The sequence below is a fragment of the Saccopteryx bilineata genome, chromosome 3 (assembly GCF_036850765.1).
Source record: "Saccopteryx bilineata isolate mSacBil1 chromosome 3, mSacBil1_pri_phased_curated, whole genome shotgun sequence".
NCBI lineage: Eukaryota > Metazoa > Chordata > Mammalia > Chiroptera > Emballonuridae > Saccopteryx > Saccopteryx bilineata.
The window spans coordinates 37,968,149-37,989,981 of NC_089492.1; the positions used below are offsets into that span (position 1 = coordinate 37,968,149).

Sequence of the window (21,833 nt, forward strand, 5' to 3'; positions counted from 1 at the left end):
TTAAAGTCTCAATCTCCTCATCTGTAAGAGACAGTATGTGTAAAATGCTTAGCAGCATGGCTGGCATATAGAAAGGGCTCAGGAAATGGTAAATGTCATTCTATCAGATAAAGAGGTAGAAGTCCCAGGGCTGGGGACTGATTAGATATGGGGAGAGACAGAAGGGAGAGACAAAGAGAGACTATGGTCTCCAGCTCTGGATGACTGGAATGATGGGGAGACCAACAGCTACAAGAATCAACAGAAACAGATGCAGGGGAAATTGAGCCCAATTTTCCATTCTGGGCACAATGGACATGAAATGCCAATAGATAATCAAGATAGGGAAGACTGGGATCATTGACAAAAGCAGTGTTAGAGCTGTCATCACTGCTTAGTGAAAGGGAACAATATGTAGAACAGATACATGCAATAAAAAGGCCTAAAGTTAAAAGAAAAATCTTGTAAAAGCCAAATAGTGACAAAGGATAATTAAAACTACATTCCTTTAGGGAAAATAAACATCGGGTGAAAAGTGACATCACACAAATGCCACTGGGTCAGAGGGGCATCCCCACCCACAGGACACAGGGTCCTTTGTACAGCTGCGGCCGCACAGAGTAGATCCTTCGTTCCTTTGTCTTCCCACAGAGCCCAGACGGGTTTCCTCAGAGAGCCCACAGGTGGAAGCCCTATTGGCTCTTTAGATTGGATGCACTGAATCTAGGATCCCAGGAATACGGGACTGTCATTTTTCAAGTTGGAAGCAGAGCTGTCACAGCGCTTGACTGCCAAGTAGCAGACAAGATGATGACACATTCAATCCTAGCCTTTCCTGAGAAAAATCTGGTTCAAACCCTCAATGTTGGCTAGTTATGCCTAATCTTCTTAGGGTCACACAGTTCTCTTCCAAACAAACTCTGCTCTAGTATAACATTACACCCTGGGTATCTTGACATACACCAAGGACTATATATATGTTATAATTTTATTTGGTGACTTAAAGAGGTTCCCAACTTAGTAAGTTTAGTTAAGTAAAAACTGTCTGGTACTATAAATGACTTAAAAAAAACCCAGTTTCAGATGGGACTTGAGTCCATCAGGTTTTGTGTTTTTTTTTTTGTTGTTTTTTTTAACAGAGACAGCGAGTCAGAGAGAGGGTTAGACAGGGACAGAGAGATGAGAAGCATCAATCATTAGTTTTTCATTGCGACACCTTAGTTGTTCATTGATTGCTTTCTCATATGTGCCTTGACTGCGGGCCTTCAGCAGACCAAGTAACACCTTGCTCGAGCCAGCGACCTTGGGTCCAAGCTGGTGGGCTTTTGCTCAAACCAGATGAGCTCATGCTCAAGCTCGCGACTTCAGGGTCTCGACCCTGGGTCGTCGGCATCCCAGTCCGACGCTCTATCCACTGAGCCACCGCCTGCTCAGGCCCTCCATCAGGCTATTTTAAACCACACTCTTCATTCTGAAGTGGCAGCTGTTCTTGCTAATTAGGATCACATCGATGAGTGTACAGCACTAAGACTTTTGCTTTGATGTAACTTCTTCTGGGTTGGCCAATAAGCTACTCACCTGTTGTCTTCATCCTCTAGTCAGAAGTCACGCATGGGCTTCTGGACAGAAGGTCACAGATCTGGCTGGCTTCCATACACCAATCATTTGGCTAAAAACTTGGCCAGTGTGCAGAAACCCTTTAAGTGAATTCTATGAGTGTGGAGACATCCTTGCAATGCCTTTTTCTTTCCCTTTTAGAATGTGTATGAGCTGCCAAAACCCATTTTACACAGCCACAGGCACTACTGTTGGCACTTGTTAGGTTTGAAGGTAGGGAGCTCTGAAATGGCTGAGCCTGCAATTTATGCTGACAGTCCTTTGGCATGAGTTCTTCTCTCAATACCTCGGCAAAGGCACCTGCCCTCCCAATCCTCCAGAACATCAGAGACTCCCTCCATGACCTGAAGCAACATTATTTAATAATGTTTAAGTCAGGTTCCAGACCAGCTGCCAAACCTAACACATCTTTTCTAAAAAGTGGAAATAATGTTTTAGTTTCCTTAGCTTTCCTCTACTACAAAAGCTCAGTTTGCACAGCAGGATTTTCTTCTCTAAGGATGAGTATTTCAAATACAGTACATACCTCTAGGGAGAAAACAGCTTTTTAATGGTTACAAGTCTATACAGATGGTCTATTGAGATCATTACTACAAAGGATTAGTGGTTATTAAATTGAAGGTGAAAAGGTAAGACACAGGAACTGAAGTGTGGCTTGGTTAAGCAGTCAACACTAACGCTCAGGGCCAGAACAAAGTGAAAAAAGGGGAGGGCAGAAAGGAGCGAGAAAGTGCCTTAGATTCTCATGGACAATAGGATAGGGTAGGGACAGGGACAGGACGGCAGAGTTGGGGGACACTGCATATAATGTTTATGAAGGAAGACGGTGCAGAAAGGGGAGGCCAACTAGTCTATTGGCCTTCAAACTCTTCCATGTGACTCAGCACTCTGGAAGTCTGACTAGCTTGTTCAAAGGAGGCTTGGTTTCTAGGGTACAGAGACTACCATCCAAGCCAAAAGGTGTACTTTCTTCTTCCTGCTGCCCCAGCAAACAGATTATTATTATTTTTTTTATTTTCCAAGTGAGAGGAGGGAAGATAGTGAGGCAGACTCCCACATGCACCCGAGCAGGATCCATGTGCAAACCTTGTCAGGGCCAACACTCGAATACTGAGCTGTTTTTAGTGCCTGAAGCTGACGCGCTTGGGCCAACCGAGCTATCCTCCAGCACCCAGGGCCACACTTGAACCAACTGAGCCACTGGCTACAGGAGGGAAAGAGGGAGAGAGGGGAAGAAAGCAGATGGTTGCTTCTCTTGTGTGCCCTCACGGGGAACTGAACCTGGGACATCCATATGCCAGGCAGATGCTCTATTCACTGAGCCACCAGCCAGGGCCCCAGCAAACAGATTTAAAACTTTCTCTCTAACACGGGCTGATTATTGGTGGGTCATGTGCACACCTCATGATGCTGAGCTGAATGTTCATGACCTTAAAATAAGGGCTTGTGAATAAAAAAAAAAACTGATAAAAAATACAAGATAAAAAAGAAAACTGCCTGATCAGGCAGTGGTGCAGTGGATAGAGCATCTACCTGGGATGCTGAGGACCCAGGTTCGAAACCTCGAGGTTGTCAGCTTGAGCATGGGATCATAGATGTGACTCAAAGGTTGCTGGCTTGAGCCCAAAGGTCGCTGGCTTAAAGCCAAGGTTGCTGGCTTGAGCCCAAAGTCACTGGCTTCATTGAGGGATTATTGGATCAGCTGGAGCACCCTGATCAAATCACATATGAGAAAGCAATCAATGAACAATTAAAAGTGCTGCAGCTGTAATCTGATGTTTCTCATCTCTCTCCCATTTTGTCCCTGTCTGTCCTTCTCTCTCACACAAAAAAATAACAAACAAAAAAAAAAGGAAAAAGATTAAGGAGCTCTGATTAGTAAAGCAACCAAGAGGTATAGAAGCACGAGAACAAATGTGGTAATAACTCTTCTTGTTTCTTTGTGACAACAAAATAGGAGAAAGAAGCTAGATATTAAAGTAAAATTTAAAATACATCTACAGAAGGGATATTAGAACCACTCCCTCCCCTGAAGAACAGAGTTGCTCCACATCTGGTCCACAGGTCTTTGAAGAAGTGGGGCAGAGCACCTGGAAGCCTGAGATCACCACTGCTAGAGCAGAAAAATGAGAAAGCCCTCATTACATGCCCCACCTACCAATGCAACTGAGGCCCCATCTACACCATTGCAACAACATCTCAACAGAAGACAGGCCAGGAACTTCACAGAGTTAAAACTTGTAATACAATAACACCTACTGGAGGAAACCTCTCAAAACCAAAATTTATTTTTCCATATTTTTCTCTTCATTTGTTCAATTTTACCTTTTCCCCCTACTATTCTTTTTCTCTCTCTTTTAAATTTTATTTTCTTTAATTTTTATCTATTTTATCCTTATTTATGTCTGGGTGTTTTTTTATTTTCAATCTCTTTTTCTGTGGTTTTTCTTAGCATAATATTTTAAACTTTATATTTTTTATTGTATTTCTTTAGTTGTTATTTTGTTAGGGTTCTTAACACCACCATTCTCAAATGACATCAAGAAAGAAGAAATCAAATACCATTGCTACACAAGACAGAGTTATAGTTCAGAAGAAAATGAAAAATCTCCAGAAAAAAATCCCAATCACATGGAAACCTTGGAGTTAAATAATAGAGAATTCAAAATTGAAGTTCTGAAAATACTCAACAAAGTAGCCAAAAATACACAATGGAGAAAAGAAAGCCTCTTCAGTACATGGTGCTGGGAAAATTAGAAAGCCACATGCAAAAGAATGGAACTTGACTACAGTTTGTTCACCTGAACAAAAATTAATTCAAAATGGATCAAAGACCTAAATAGAAGATCAGAAACAATAAATGACATACAAGAAAACATAGGTACTAAGCTCATGGACCTTAGCCTTAGAGAACATTTTATGAATTTGACTCCAAAGGCAAGGGAAGTAAAGGCAACAATAAATGAATGGGACTCTATCAAACTAAAAAGCTTCTGCACAGCAAAAGAAACTGACAACAAAATAGGCAGTCAACTAAATGGGAGATATTTGCAAACAAACAGCTTCAATAAGGGGTTAATATCCAAAATATATAAAGAACTCAAAGCTCAGCAACAAACAAGCAAACAATCCAATTAGAAAATGGGGAGAGGCCCTGAACAGTCTCCCAAGAGGACATACAAATGGCCAACAGACATATGAAAAGATGCTCATCTTCACTAGCTATTTGAGAAATGCAAATCAAAACTACACTGAGATACCACCTCACACCTGTTAAGATTGGCTATTATCAATAAGACAGGTAATAACATATGTTGAAGAGGCTGTGGAGAAAAAGGAACCCTCATTCATTGCTGATGGGACTGCAAATTAGTACAATTATGAAAGAAAGTATGGTGGTTCCTTAAAAAATAAAGAATTAGCCTGACCGGGCGGTGGTGCAGTGAATGGAGCGTTGGACTGGGATCCGGAGGACCCAGGTTCGAAACCCCAAGGTCGCCAGCTTGAGCATGGGCTCAGCTGATTTGGGCAAAGTTCACCGGCTTGGACCCAAGGTCGGTGGCTCAAGCAAGAGGTTGCTGGGTCTGCTGAAGGCCCACGGTCAGGGCAAATGTGGGGGAGCAATCAATGAACAACTAAGGTGTCGCTACGAAAAAACTGATGATTGATGCTTCTCATCTCTCTCCATTCCTGTCTGTCTGTCCCTCTCTCTGACTCTCTGTCTCTGTAAAAAAAAAATTAAAAAAAATAATTAGAACACCATATGACCCAGCAATCCCTTTACTGGGTATCTACCCTAAAAGCTCAAAAACACTGGTACATAAAGACACATGCACCCCCATGTTCATCACAGTGGCCAAGACATAGAAACAACCAAAGTGTCCTTAAATAGAGGGTTGGATAAAAACGATGTGATACATATATACAATGGAATACTACTCAGCTATATGAAATGATGACATAGTGACATTTACGATAATGTGGGTGGACCTTGAGAACATTGTACAGTGAAGTAAGTCAGTCAGAAAAAGCTAAGAACTGTATGATTTCACACATAGGTGGGATATAAAACTGAGACTCATGGACATAGATAAAAGTGAAATGGTGTAGGAGACGTAGCGGGGTGGGTGGGTGGGAAGCGTGTAGAGATGGACAAATTCAAAGTGACAGAAAATGATTTGACTTTGGGTGATGGGTATACAACATAATCAACAGTTCAAATGCTATAGAAATGTTCATCTGAAACCTATGTACTCTTATTTATAAATGTCACCCTGTTAAACTTAATTTTCTAAAGAAAATTAAAAAATAAAAGGGATGTTTATATGGATTGCAATGAAACAAAGATCCAATAAACTGCTGAGGCATGAAATGTGTTCTGCAGGGTCCTTTCAATCCAAACATCACAACCTCCCCGTAGTGGAGAAGACAATTCCTTCCTTTGTAGAGGTAGGTACGGAAGCACCTCTGGAGCTTAGCCTGGGTTACGCTGCTACGTCAAACCAGCAGCACCATCACCACATGGCATTTCTCAGCAGGCATTCTGAGTAGATAGCCCAATGTCTATGGTGCTATTTGAGTGTCACATGAACACGACCCTCTCAGACAACCCTACAGATTCTCAAAATCAGCAGTTCTCTTCCTTTGACCATGCGCCATTTTTCATACTGCAAAAATTATGCAAAGATGTAGAAAATTATGAATAGTAACACATAAGACACAGTGATGTCCTATGTGCCTTACACAAGGATCAATGAAACTATCTGACAGGTCTTCTCCATCCTGAATCTTATGGGTATAAGTCTCCAAGGAAGAGACTTTCTTAGGTTGAGTTTATAAAGAACACTAATGAGATATGCCATAAGAAATAACTGGATAAAGGTAAAAGTGAAGTGGTTACCAGGGGGAAGGGAATGTAGGGGAGGGCGAAGGGGACTTGAGGGAATGAAGTGGTGGGAAGGCTGTAAAGAGGGACAAGTATAAGGTGATGGAAAGTGATTTGACTTTGAGTGATGGGTATAAACATAATCAACAGTTCAAATGCTATAGAAATGTTCACCTGAAACCCATGTCACTGTGTTAATTTTCCAAATAAAATTTTAAAAATAAAATAAAAAAAGAAATAACCGAGGCTGAATCACAGGTATACAGATCTCCCCTCCCCTTTCTTCATTTTTAATCTTCCTTCAAATGCAAACTCTGAACTGCTTATTAAAAGTGCACTAGGGACACAAAACAATCATATGCAGAACAGCTGAGCACACACAGAGCTTGGTAGAGGCCGGGGTTAGGATTGCTGGAAGCTCAGTTCTGTTCATCTTCAGTTCTCTTGGCCTAAGATATTTTGATTTCATCAGCACTGAAATATTAAAAAACATATGTGTGAAACCAGCCATAAGGCCTCCTCCTTAGGCCAAATGTGTCTCTGCACAGCCACATGTGGGTGGGAAGGTTCCCGAGGCACAATAATCACAGAGTCAAGAGAATTTTCCTGGGTGTGGGCAAATCTCACTTTAATTGTAAAAGCCTTCATTTACAGCGCATTCAATTATGAACAACAGGAGAGCTGTGACTCTTGAATATACGAATATATATATAAAAGTCCCTTGAAATTCAGGTAGTCAAGATAAGGGGATTCCACAATGATAGAAACCCTCCTCATTTTTCTGAAGACTGTTTTACACTCATTTTAAAAGATGACTAGGTATACTTGGAAGTTCAAAGTAGTAGGATGTAACTTTCAGGTTGAGAAGTAAACCTTTTATTTATTTTTTTATTACTGAGTAAATATGTATCAGCAACACCAGTTTCTAAAAGTGAGTTGGAGGTCCTTCCTGAATCAGCCTCGGACAGAACACTTAGTGAAAGGGGGCCTGGGTGGGGACAGGAAGCCAGGGGGCAGGGAGCACCAGGCACCACACGGTGCCAAACAATCAGCCCACTCCTGCAACTCAGATGACACACGTCACTCCATGACCTCAGACATGGGGCGTACAAGAACAGCCATGGCTAGTGACGGCTCTTCACTGTTGGGGATTGTCGAAGGGTCTCAATTTAGCTCATGGACAAAATCTCTTAACCAGAAAATTCAAAATATCACTGAATTTAAGCTGTAAAGGATCTGAAGAAAATTCCTGTTTTATTTATATACATATATGGACTCCTATTTACCTAAATGGAGCAATAATTATGAGAACACGTATCTGTCCTCATAAGGGCTTCTTCTACACACTAGAGTGGCTTAAAAACAGTATTGTCTTATACTGATTTAATTTTATACTTTTGAAAGAGACAGGGAGAACAGAGAGGGCGAAAATTTGACTGCTTCCCCAGCTTTGGGGTCTAGCATGTACAAAACCGGACTTCTCTGACTCAAGGTTCCTCCAGGTTGCTGGGAAGTATCAGCACCCAGGGAAGTCCAGGGAAGACTAGGGAAGGCCGCTGCTCTCCACCCTACAGAAAGAACTCTGGTTGAACTACCACAGTGCTCTAGCTGAAGCATGTTTCAAACTACAAAGAGGGTTTCAACTTAACATTAAGTTTAAACTAGCATTTCAGCAACTCGTCTCAGAAGTGAAATTAAAGAACTACTGCTCTGATGTCTGCAAAGTCAAGCTCATGCTCAGCTCCGCCCACTTTCAGGCTCAGGCAGACACATAAGGTGGTGGCGGCTCCTTGGCCACGCCAGTCACAGTGGTGTCATCATACGGTGGTAACAGCACCTAAGAAGAAAAAGAGAAGACAAGGGTTAGTATTGAAAAGTGCACGTATGTTCCCCTGAGCTTTAACTGTCATTGAACTTTTATGTAGTGAAATGTTTTCCATAACCTATAGCAAGTTCAGTTTTCCGGCAAGTGGCTAGACCAGTGGTTCTCAAACTTTCTGAAGGAGGGCACATTTAAAATCCTACAGATAACTGGAGGCGCACTATATACAAATTTCTGAGAAATATGTTTTAATAATTAAGTCACATATTAAAGAAAAAAATATAAAGTCCAAGCATGCTTTTATGGTAATTAAACAAAATAAATATGACAAAATTAAATTTATTGACATTAAAAAACATTTTTATGTTACATTTTTTGAGTTACGCATTTTAGAATTCCTAAAAAAGGGGTTAAAATATAAAAAAAAGACAAAAAAGTTATACACACACACACACACACACACACACACACACACACACACATTCTTAGTAAGAGTTAGTAAATTCAGCAGGTCCTGGCACAAATGTGTTGTTTTTTCATTCTTGTGTTTATGAAAAACATGAGCCTGATGTGTCCCAGCGATTTCTTCAATGTTTGGGCACATATTTGAAAGGCAAACTCTCATTTTCTTGTCAATACATTGAAGAATTCCTCTCTTTTTACTCTTTATTGTGTTGAGGGTAGAAAATCCTAATTCACATAAATAGGATGTTGAAAATTGTAGTAAAATGTTCAAAGCTTTTTTAGATATTACCACATATTCTTCTTTTATAGAAATCCAAAAGGCTTCAGGAGACAATTCCTTATGTTTAATCATCAATCCAAAACCCCTACCATATATATCATCTTAACTATACACCAAACAAAGGATAGAAGAAACTTGCCTCCAGTCTTTCCCGGGAACATGCGGGGGTAGTGTAAACAATCCAGCACCACAGCTTAACAGCCCTTTGCAACCTAATCAGGCAAGTGAGGTGGGGGTTTGGGCAGACTGTCAGCTTACAGCCAATTCCCCACGCCTCTGTCCCCCAAAAATCTAAACTCCATAATCCCTGTTGGTTTTTTGGTCCCCAACAGGCACATATTTCTCTGGAATACCATAAAGCGCACCTGGAAATCTTCTAGGATGCACCAGTGTGCGCTGGCGCACACTTTGAGAACCACTGGGTTCGACTTTGATGACAGACTTGGAATCTTTAAAGAAGCAAATAAGAAGAGGCCTGACCCATGGTGGCGCAGTAGATAAAGCGTCAACCTGGAAACACTGAGGTCATCAATTCGAAACCCTGGGCTTGCCTGGTCAAGGTACATATGAGAGTTGATGCTTCCTGTTCTTCCCCTTCTCTCCCACTCCTCTTTAAAATGAATAAAAAAATTAAAAATAAAAGAAGCAAATGAGAAGAGATTTGTGGCCCTTCCTGAGTTTCCCAAACCCTGTTCACATGTGCCTGGATGGCTGTGTGTAGGATCTAGGACAAGGCTCCTGGGGGTCCTGTCTATAGGCACATAGCAGGGCAGGCACCCAAGAGACTACAGAAACCACTTATGTGAGATCCGGACAGTAGACTGGGACATGCAAGGGCCTGGCTGTCAATCTGGACTCAAAGCCTGGCTCAGCCACACTTTCTCAGCATGGTCTTGGGTACACTACTTAATCTCAATTCTGTGTCTGTAAAATAGGGATTCTTGAGAATGAGAAGTCTAGAAAACACCTAACACACTGCTTAATGTACAGCTGAAATGACAGACATTTGTAAATGGCTGGAGAAAAACAAATGAGAACAAGCACTAAATTAATTGATAATCTTTCTGTTCACATTTTAAGTACAAAAACAGTTACATGCAATTGATTATGAACCGTCAACATAAGAAAACATTGGCTAATTTTGGCTTTCTTGGAGTAGAAAACAAAACACAAGAGAGTATCAACTCAATATAATTAGCCTTCTAATCAGTCAGCTAACATTTACTTTGTGTCTACTATGTGACAGGTACTGTGGGTACAAGATAATTAAAATAAACACAGTTCCTGCCCTTGGAAAGGAGATGAAATAAAATGTCACCCACTTCCTTGAGTCCTCGGTCAAGGCACATATGAGAAGCAATCAATGAACAACTAAAGTGCAGCAACTATGAGCTGATGCTTCTCATCTCTCTCCCTTTCTGTCTGCCCCCGTCTGCTCTGCCCCCCCCCACATAAAAAAAAAAAGATACCTACTTCAAGTACTTTGTGGAAAGCACAAGAATATTCACAAATGAAACAAAACAAAACCATATTCTGTTCTATTATAGACATCACTTAAGAGTGGTAAATGTTTATTAACTTCATATTTCATTTATCTGTCCTTTGACTCCTAGAGGGAGAACACTAAAATATTGTTTAAGTTTCTGTTTTAAGTTTTTGTCATACCCTACCTCCCCAACCACACACACACACACACACCCTTTCTCTCTATTTCAACACACCTTACTCCTTAACTTCTTCTCTTCTAGTCCTGGACCTCTTAGACTGAAGCCCTCTATTACTTAACCCCAGCTGGGCCCAATACCTTTCCGACAGCAGGAATTCAGAAGGTGCTGGTGGAATAAATGACTGAAGCATCATTTAGGCTGGCCCTTAGAGACTCTTCGTGGTCCATTTTCTGGGAAATGGAGCCTGGCATTCTAGGCATATATACTGGTTAGGGTCCCATCCAGGGACAGACACCACCCACTAATTTGAACAGAGAAAGTTTAAAAAACATTAGCCTGACCAGGCAGTGGTACAGTGGATAGAGCATTGGACTGGGATACAGAAGACTCAGGTTCAAAACCCCAAGGTTGCCGGCTTGAGCGTGGGATCAGAGACATGACTCCATGGTCACTGGCTTGAGGCCAAAGGTCATTGCTTTGAGCAAGTGGGCACTCGCTCAGCTGGAGTCCCCTGGTCAAGGCACAATAAGAAAGCAATCAGGCCCTGGCCGGTTGGCTCAGCGGTAGAGCGTCAGCCTGGCATGCGGGGGACCCGGGTTCGATTCCCGGCCAGGGCACATAGAAGTGCCCATTTGCTTCTCCACGCCCCCCTCCTTCCTCTCTGTCTCTCTCTTCCCCTCCCGCAGCCAAGGCTCCATTGGAGCAAAGATGGCCCGGGCGCTGGGGATGGCTCCTTGGCCTCTGCCCCAGGCGTTAGAGTGGCTCTGGTCGCGGCAGAGCGACGCCCCGGAGGGGCAGAGCATCGCCCCCTGGTGGGCAGAGCGTAGCCCCTGGTGGGCGTGCCGGGTGGATCCTGGTCGGGCGCATGCGGGAGTCTGTCTGACTGTCCCCGTTTCCAGTTTCAGAAAAATACAGAAAAAAAGAAAGCAATCAATGAACTAAAGTGCTGCAATGAATAACTGATGCTTCTCATCTCTCTCCCTGTCTGTCTGTCCCTCCATCTCTCTCTCTCTCTCTCTCTCTGTAACACACATACACACACATAGAATTATTAATAGAGTATTGGGTAGGGCAGGGGTCGGGAACCTATGGCTCGTGAGCCAGATGTGGCTCTTTTGATGGATGCATCTGGCTCACAGACAAATCTTTAATAAAAAAAATACTAACGTTAAAAATATAAAACAAACAAAAAATATATATAAAAAACATTCTCGTGTATTACAATCCATTCATTTCCTACTGCCCACGTTCATGGTTGCAGGTGACTGGAGCCAATCACAGCTGTTCTCCAGGACAACACCAAATTTTTACTGGATAATGTGTAACGTATACAGGTCATTGTATGGCTCTCACGGAATTACATTTTAAAATATGTGGCGTTCATGGCTCTCTCAGCCAAAAAGGTTCCCGACCCCTGGGGTAGGGTATTGGGGGGGAAATAGCTAAGAGGGGTAAAAAATAGAACTCTAGTGAGTGTTAGTGCTAAGTGAGGATACTGATGGAAATAACTAACACAGAAAAGGGTCCCCTCCCCAAAGCTGGCAATCGAGTATCATGGGAGGGGTTGTAGTTGCCAGAAAAGTTTTCTGGGCTGGACCACGCCAGAGCTGGTCCACCAGTCAGCAGGTTGAGGCTAATATGCAAAGAATCACCTCAGGATGCTGGGAGCTGCAGCCGGGTACTCTGGACCTGCTGCTGCTGGAAGCTGTTCACAGGGAGGTGCCACTTGCCCTGGAGACTGCCCGAGAGGGGTGTTTGCTGGGGGGCTGTCAAAAGGAGGTGGCACTGATGCTACCCCCCACCCCCTCAGAGGGCACTGCCAACAGGATACAAACACTCAGCAGGTACACACAGGAGCCAGGAGAAGAAAACTCGGTCCTCCGCTGCCCTCCACTGACAGGGCTGAGCAGTGGGTCAGCTGGTGAAGAAGAAATATTTCTATACAACACCTAGCTCCAATCAGGCTAAACTGGGCAGCTGCAAAGTGGTAAACGGGTAACTGTCACAGCATCACACAGCAGGGTCAACAGGCCTGAGAATCATTCCTGTCTGCTTCACGACCTCTGTCCCCAAAATGGTGGTGACACTGTACCTGTGGCCTAAGTCCTTAATACTTCAGGTATTACCCAAAGTAGAGCTGAGGCAAATGTTCAATTGTTGCCCTGCAGAAAGGGGAAGAAGTACCCACAATACTCTCAGTACGGACCTCTGTCCTAGGCCAGGAAGCATTGCCAGTGTTGTCCCCACAAGAGGAAATCATCCACAGCTTGTACAGAGCCCTGGGCAATGGTACACAAACCTGAACACACCTCACCGTCTGCGAAGGGGCTGACAGCGAGGGGAGCCAAGTGGAACAGGTATCTGAGCATGCCCAACGCGTGGGCGTAGACAAGCTGTTCAAGAACAGACAGGGACAACTAGCTTAGGTGGGTCGGGTGGAGTCCCCTCAGGAGGGTAAGTAGGATCAGGTACAGAGCAAGATGATAACGCTGCAGGTTAGAGGGAAGCGCACAGGTCAGGGAGGGGGGCTTGAAAACAGAGCAGCTTCTGGAAACGGAAGGACCTGCGGGGATGAACACTTAGGGGACATACACTTAGGGGACATGCGGAGATGGGGGCGAGAGGGTCACAGCCTGGAGAGCCTGTGATCCACTGTGAGGAGCTTTAGCCAGTATTTAGCAACAGGGTCTCCACTAGAAATCCCAAAAGTCTCAGCTTGAGCCGAGGAAAATAATATTCCCTGCAACAAAGCCACAGCTCTGCTCTCCGCTGTGGCACGTTGGGCTTTAAAACTGAGCCTGCGCCACATGCGCATGCGCACACGTGTTAGGTATGGTAACTTATAGCCACGGGAAACAGCTGTCAGCAGCACTAGAACATTACATTCTGCAGGAATTTCAGCATTATATTCCACAACCTTGTTAAACAATCAACTGACTCATATCCATCGTTACTGTGGGAGAAATTAACAAAGTGGAGCTACTGAAATGGGAGTAAAACCAGCCATCATACACAATTCTTTTTTTTCTGAGCAAAATGCAACACAAACTCTCCAACACATTCACAGATGGAACATAAAATTTTCTTGAAAAAGGAAAAAAAGTACTAGAAATTTGCCTTTTGTGTGTCACTATATCTTGTTATTTGTTTTCAGACTTCTTTTACAATTTCATCTCACATCCGTATTGTAACATCCTAATAGCTTCTCCACTCAGATATTCTGCTGCCTTGCACCCTAATCCAAGGGCGAACAGCCGGGTGAGGAGCTCCCTCCCCTGAGGTTCCGGACACCCTCCGCCGTCCTCACTATCCACATTACCACCCCAGAGCGCCGAGGCCCACGGCTCACTCCGCAGCTTCTGGACTCCTTCCAGGAGAAAGCTCTCCAAATGGAACTGGTTTTAATTTTGAAGGGAACAGCATCACCTTTTATTAATCTAAATGATGGTAATATTATTGATGATTTCAAGGAAGGGTTGGTGACACACTGTTTTTGTTACAGTCTGACTAAACAATCCTGACTAAAAACATTTGCTATTGTCCTTTTCTACTAAGATCAGTGAAGTACATAGAAATCTGAGAAGACAATGGTATGGTCAATTAAGCTAAAAGATGTCATTTAAGGTAACATACAACAAAACTAGTGAAAACAAAATTATTTTGACATTTTTTAGAAGTTGGCATTTAGTTAAGCCCAGTCTTTTGTTTTAAAAAATTTAATCATTTGCAATGAATAACCAAAAAATAATCTCAGAGGACTGAGAACATAGGCCATGTCCTACTTTAATCTAAAGTCACTGCTTGGTAAAAACAGCAGCTACTCACTGAGTCGATATACACAGACACATTCAACCACAGACCATACTTGAACAACATTCAATACAACCAGATTCTAATCTAAGTACAGTCCCGGGAAGTTTGTCTTCATAGCATCTCAACTACAGAGTGCCTGGATGACGCTGTAACTCGCTTCCACACAGATGGAAAAATTCCTCTGGCCAATGACCCCAGAAGGCCTCTATCTGGCTGTACTGTCTCTTTTGCTGGGAGTTGTCACGTAGGTGACAGCACGCTGGTGGGAATGCAGCTCATCATTCATTCCAGTTCAACTCAACCAGTTATCCCAGTGTTACCAGGGCAAACTTCATTCCTCTCAGCTCCATCAACATACAGAACAGTTGGAGAGAGAAAAATTAACATCAACGGAGCAAAATGTAACATCCCAGAATAAAGGGATTCCAAATGGCTACATTATCCACAAGTAACTAAAATTTAGGAAAGAATTCATTCTATCAAATATTAAGAAGTGATACAAAGCTTAAAAGGAAAGAAATATTTATTGGTAAAAAGAGGAAGAGTTTGAGTACTATGGTTATAGTTAGACTTTTTAAAAAAATTTATTCATTTTAGAGAGAGAGAGAGAGAGAGAGAGAGAAGAGGGGAGGAGCAGGAAGCATCAACTCCCATATGTACCTTGATCAGACAAGTGCAGAGTTTTGAACCGGTGACCTCAGCGTTCTAGGTTGACACTTTACCCACTGTGCCAGCACAGGTCAGACCTAGAGTTGGACTTTTTTTTTTTTTTTTTGTATTTTTCTGAAGCTGAAAACGGGCAGAGACAGTCAGACAGACTCCCGTATGCGCCCAACCGGGATCCACCTGGCATGCCCACCAGGGGCAACGCTCTGCCCACCAGGGGGCGATGCTCTGCCCCCCCCTGGGGGCGTCGCTCTGCCGCGACCAGAGCCACTCTAGCGCCTGGGGCAACGGCCAAGGAGCCATCCCCAGCGCCCGGGCCATCTTTGCTCCAATGGAGCCTTGGCTGCGGGAGGAGAAGAGAGAGACAGAGAGGAAGGAGGGGGGGGGGGGGGTTGGAGAAGCAAATGGGCGCTTCTCCTATGTGCCCTGGCCAGGAATCGAACCCGGGTCCCCCGCACGCCAGGCTGACGCTCTACCGCTGAGCCAACCGGCCAGGGCTAGAGTTGGACTTTTAACTAATATTAGAGTTTAGCCATTAAAGGCTTATTCAGAATTCCATAGCTGCTAGAATTACACTTCCAAAAGTATTCTATAAAAGTTACACAAATGTCTTCAGACGTTCACAAAATCACATTCCAAGTCTTATGTTAGAACAGTTATTTTCCTGAGGAGAGTGTCCGGAGTTTTCATCAGGTTCTCAAAGAACCATGCTGGACACTCGGGGGTCCAGATGGGGTGGATGGGAGGGAGCACAAAGCACACGGTCAACTGCGCCAAAGTCAGTTTGCTGTCAAAACAATTCAATTTTCACCAGTTTTGTTGTATGGTATCTTAACTGAGGTAAGGTAAATGACATTGAGGCCCAGGATGACAGCTGTGTGGCCCCTCATCTGTCCTGGAAGAGAAGTCCCAAGAAGGGAAGGAAACAGGTTATTTTAGAATCAAACATTTGGAAAACAATGTTAACAGGTGACTGACTGATCTGATAGCCATATCAGACTAGGTAAAACTTAAAACACTTGGCAGCTGAAAAAACAAGGCAAATTTTGCTGGGGGAGAAACAAAAACTGTACAAGAAAGAGAATGCATACCACAGAGCTCTGCACTGAACATTCGCTTTGTCAGAGTAAATACTAATTGATGATAGAGCCAAAAAACTTGGTATTACTATATTAGGAGGATGAAGGCAGCAGAGAACATACGGAGGATATTAAGAGTGAAACCCTATCATAGACGTGACCCCATGCTCGCTAGCTTGAGCCCAAAGGTCACTGGCTTGAAGCCCAAGGTTGCTGGCTTGAGCAAGGGGTCACTTGCTCTGCTGTAGCCCCTGGTCAAGGCACATATGAAAAAGGAATCAGTGAACAACTAAGGTACCACAATGAAGAATCGATGCTTCTCATTTCTCTCCCTCCTGTCTCTATCTGTCCCTCTCTCTCTGACTTTCTTTGTCAAAAAAAAAAAAAAAAGTGAAATACTATTCAACAATAAGTCCAGAGTTGTCTCAAATTAATACTTTAAAAATTAGTAATGTAGAGCCTGACCAGGCGGTGGCGCAGTGGATAGTGTTGGACTGGGATGCGGAGGACCCAGGTTCGAGACCCCGAGGTTGCCAGCTTGAGCGTGGGCTCATCTGGTTTAAGCAAAGCTCACCGGTTTGGACCCAAGGTCGCTGGCTTGAGCAAGGGGTTACTCGGTCTGCTGTAGCCCCATGGTCAAGGCACATATGAGAAAGCAATCAATGAACAACTAAGGTGTCGCAACGAAAAACTAATTGATGCTTCTCATCTCTCTCCGTTCCTGTCTGTCTATCCCTATCTATCCCTCTGTCTGACTCTGTCTCTGAAAAAAAAAATAGTAATGTAGACTTATTGTTTTATAGTGGGGATAAATACTAGAGGAGACAAGTAAGCATTGACCGTTGTAAATATCAGGTGAAGAGTTACTAGATGGGGGTGAAATCTGGAGGATGGGCAAGAAAATGGTTGAGGACAATTAAGAAATCAATCTTTCGTCTGACCAGGCAGTGGCTCAGTGGATAGAGCATCGAACAGGGATGCGGAGGGCCCAGGTTTGAAACCCCAAGGTTGCCGGCTTGAGCCCAAGGTCTCTGGCTTGAGCAAGGAGTCCCTTGCTCTGCTGTAGTCCCCTGGTCAAGGCACATATGAGAATGCAATCAATGAAACAACTAAGGTGCCACAAAGAAGAAATGATGTTTCTCTCTCCCTTTCTGTCTGTGCCTGTTTCTCTCTCTAACTCTGTCAAAAAAAAAAAAAGAAAGAAATCTTTCAATAGCATGATTTTAAGCTACATACATGTAATACTGTGTTAAAAATAAAAGTAACATTTTAAAAATAATCATGGCTGTCCTGAAGCAAAGAGGAAGTCCATCAGAAACACAGACAAACTCCTTTGGAAACAGCCAGCTCATAAGTCCTTTCACCTCAAATGCCAGGAGGGGAGTAACACATTCATCTCCCCCCACAACAGATTTTCCATCCCTGCCCCTCCCTCTTCCTTTACAAATTTCTAAAGAAAAATAACTGAATAATAAGAAAGGAGACAAAACAGACACCACTTTTAGTACAGGCTGCATATCTATCTGCAAGAAGTGTGGGCATGTACAGTAGTTATAATTCTCAAGTCCAAAGTAAGGTTTGGTTGAAACACTCTCCTGTCATTCGCTCCTTTCCCAAGTACACCTGAGCACCAATCAGAGGCCAGCTCTGGTAGCAGGTGCTGGAGAGGCAAAGATGCAGGTAATGGACTGAAACGAGCAGGATGCACTATGTTAAGAGCACAGTCCTCAGCACAGGAGTGGAAGGACACACAGAAATCATGTGCAAGACCAAGGCACTCATGTAAAGACGTGGGGTGAGTGAGGTGGGATCACAAGAAATGATCCTAGAACAACAGGCAAGTTCCCAACTGGCACTGCAAGCAATGATAGGAAAGTGGAACCTTTTTCTACAGCAGGGGTCCCCAAACTACGGCCCGCGCATGCGGCCCCCTGAGGCCATTTACCCGGCCCCCGCCACACTTCCGGAAGGGGCACCTCTTTCATTGGTGGTCAGTGAGAGGAGCATAGTTCTCATTGAAATACTGGTCAGTTTGTTGATTTAAATTTACTCGTTCTTTATTTTAAATATTGTATTTGTTCCCGTTTTGTTTTTTTACTTTAAAATAAGATATGTGCAGTGTGCATAGAGATTTGCTCATAGTCTTTTTTATAGTCCGGCTCTCCAACGGTCTGAGGGACAGTGAACTGGCCCCCTGTGTAAAAAGTTTGGGTACCCCTGTTCTACAGTAACCATTTTAGGGATGATGTGTTTTGGCAATGTTTACATATGAGACCCCTGTGGGCATACACAGATATGTTTTACAAAATTCAGTTCCCTTCTCTCCCCTCAAAACGTGAAAAAATAAACACCACTATAAGTGAAGACTTCTTTTTCTTTTGGGGGCGAGGGTTAGCGAGTAGGAAACAGGAGGCATGGAAGTGTTCATGAAAGCACAGCAGCTCCTAAGAGCAGCAACTGTTGACAACACAGCTGTAACAGTCCCCAAAGCTGCTTCACAAAAAGGACTTGGCAGGATGAAGTCAGAACCCCACCCCTCTGCTCACTTCAAGGAAGTATCAGAATGCAAGCAGCTGAGACAGATGTTATTGTAGGGATAATCCTGAATCTGGTTCCTATTGATTAAAAGAAAAAAAACAACATTGGCAAACATTTTAAATATTGCCCCACAAATCACAAATGGCCATTATATAGCAAAGTGGAGTGACATCACAGTTGAGAAATGCTGCAGCAATTAATAAACAGCAGAACCCCTGAAGACTTTTAAATACAGAAATGACAAAATCAGATTCATCTTTTAGATAATCTGGCAGCAACACAAAGGAAAAATGGAAGAGAGAGAGTTTAAGACCAGAGGCTAAAAGATGAATTATAACAAGTTTAAAGATGACCCCTAAGTTACCGGCTGAGGTGACAAAGTGGACCTTGCTACCATTTACCAGAATCTGAGAAAAGAAGCAGATATGGAAGACATAAAGTGAGCTCTGCAGTGTGACCTCTTTCTGGCGACCAGGGGATGGTTGGGGATGTAGTCATTGAGTCGATATGGTTCACATACATTAAGCTACTTCTTCAACTGAGATTAAAGAGAGAAAAAGACTTATTAAATATCATTCACTCTTTTCAACAAATGTTAGTGATACTGTGTGCCAGGCACTGGGGCTACCACAATAGCTGAAATGTGGAAGTTCTGAGCAGCACACAGCTATGTGCTAATGCAAGAGTCTGATACAGTTACCTTCTGACAGAAAGTGGAGAGCTTCCCAACCAGAGTCCACATGGAACAGTGTGCCAAACAAACATTACCATTTTCTATGTTTGCCACCACGTTGAGAAGACTGGCAGGCTGAGCTAGCGGCTGAGGGCACGGGCTGTGGAGTCAACCACCTGGGCCTACCTCTTCCACTGTTACACTGCTCACAATTTTTATAGCAATAAAGACATATTATATCAAGTAGATATACCTTTATTTAACCAAACCAGTTCCTAATTATTAGATGATGAGATCAGATACTTTTTTGCTATTAAAAACAATGCTGCATAAATATCTTATTATATATATTTTTTTACTACTTTCTTAAGATACAGTCCCAGATATCATTCTTACAGTGATAAAAAATAAAATTCAATGTCTCACTTGTCTCTAAAGTAAAAAATCAATATAAACTCTATTTGGGACACCTATGATAAATAAGAAGTCAAGTTCTGTGTTTTAAAGTAAAAATGACAACAGAGGGCAATTTTATCCTCAATTCACTACAAAACTACTATAAATTGTTCTGACTTGCTATTATAAGATGATTCTAAATAAGCCAATGATTAATATACTTTTACCTGGGTTCACAATGAAAACTGGGTTTATTTGGTCTTCCAGAACTTTTAGGTTTCAAATTTCTATGTGTTGATCTGACTGCTCCAGATGCTCTCTGGGTAAAATAACTGGTAAGTCACATGGGTGAGGGATAAGTTCTAGCAGATTAGAATATATTTTTTATTTTATTTTATTTTATTTTATTTTTTAACAGGGACAGAGAGAGAGTCAGAGAGAGGGATAGATAGGGACAGACAGACAGGAACAAAGAGAGAGATGAGAAGCATCAATCATCAGTTTTTCGTTGTGACACCGTAGTTGTTCATTGTAAGTATCTCTCCTGAACTGAATCGTCAATTTAATTCATTCCCTTTCCCGCCTTCTGGTCTCTCTACAGTGGGGGGAAAATATTGAACACATGTTACCTAGTCAAAAACTTGTTTCTAAGACTATTCAACCAATACCTGAGAAGTAATGAATAACCTGATTTTTTAAAGCAACAGAAGAAAAAGAACAGTGGAATTTTTTATGCACAATTTTTTTGAAAGTCATTGAAAGTTACTGAACACCCCCCCCCCAAAGTCCTTTACTCAGCTGATAATTTGTTTGTGGTTTTTTGACAGCCCAGAGTCAGCATTAATTAATCTCAGGTCCCTTCGAGAGAAATCTATTGGAAAATGGCTGCTGAGAAGATAATCTGGCCTTGACACGGTCACTGACTTTTTCTTAACTGTGTTTTCAAGCAGTCAGACTCAAAAGAAGGCCCCACATAGAAAAATACTTTCTGGAATTAAAACAATAAGCCTGTATAAATGTTCATCAGGATTAGCACCTATGATATGACTTGGCTTAAGACTCCATGAAGTTAAAAATTTTCCTATTATCCCTAGACAATTAAAAATTCTCCAACATTACAAAGACTATGATTCTTTTACTTGAAATCATATATTTTCACTAAATATTAATTGCACTTTTAAAGTGCCCCCTCCCAAAGGAATAGGGTTCCCTGCTGTTAGATTTAATAAATGCTGCATACTACCAGCAAAACAAGGTTGCACAGATTTAAAACATATTTTAAATCTCAATTTGTATAAATTGAAAGAAGTCCGTTTCTATAATGTACATCAGGGGTAGTCAACCTTTTTATACCTACCGCCCACTTTTGTATCTCTGTTAGTAGTAAAATTTTCTAACCGCCCACTGGTTCCACAGTAATGGTGATTTATAAAGTAGGGAAGTAACTTTACTTTATAAAATTTATAAAGCAGAGTTACAGCAAGTTAAAACATATAATAATAATTACTTACGAAGTACTTTATGTCAGATTTTCGCTCAGCTTGGCAGAATAAATCTTTATAAAACAACTTACTATAGTTAAATCTATCTTTTTATTTATACTTTGGTTGCTCCGCTACTGCCCACCATGAAAGCTGGAACACCCACTAGTGGGCAGTAGGGACCAGGTTGACTAGCATTGATGTACATGTTTAGTATTTTAATATGTTTTTCCTCTAGAAGCCAAATTTTGATGGAGGTAGGGGAGAGAATGTGATATTACTAACATGTATCCAGAATGTAAATTCTACAGCAATGTTCTGAAAGGAAGGTTGCAGCTCCCTAGAACCTCCAACTATGTGCTTCAGTCACTCAAAGAAGCACCTTAGATATTTTAAATTTTCAAGGAAAACACAGGTAACACCTGTTAGACACTATGCTAGCTACTACTCTTTCTGAGATTACTTAACAAAA

At 42.4% G+C, this 21,833-nt stretch overlaps 1 protein-coding gene across 1 annotated transcript in view; it reads right to left on the reverse strand.

Annotated features, from left to right (window-relative positions):
* Positions 1 to 7,082: 7,082 nt before the first annotated feature.
* The window catches only part of LAPTM4B (lysosomal protein transmembrane 4 beta), a 76,958-nt gene continuing 62,207 nt past the window's right edge, over positions 7,083 to 21,833 (reverse strand). The window contains exon 7 of the mRNA XM_066266001.1: positions 7,083 to 8,318. Coding sequence (XP_066122098.1) covers positions 8,241 to 8,318 — 78 coding nt within the window. The 3' untranslated portion in view covers positions 7,083 to 8,240. The remainder of the gene's footprint in view (positions 8,319 to 21,833) is intronic.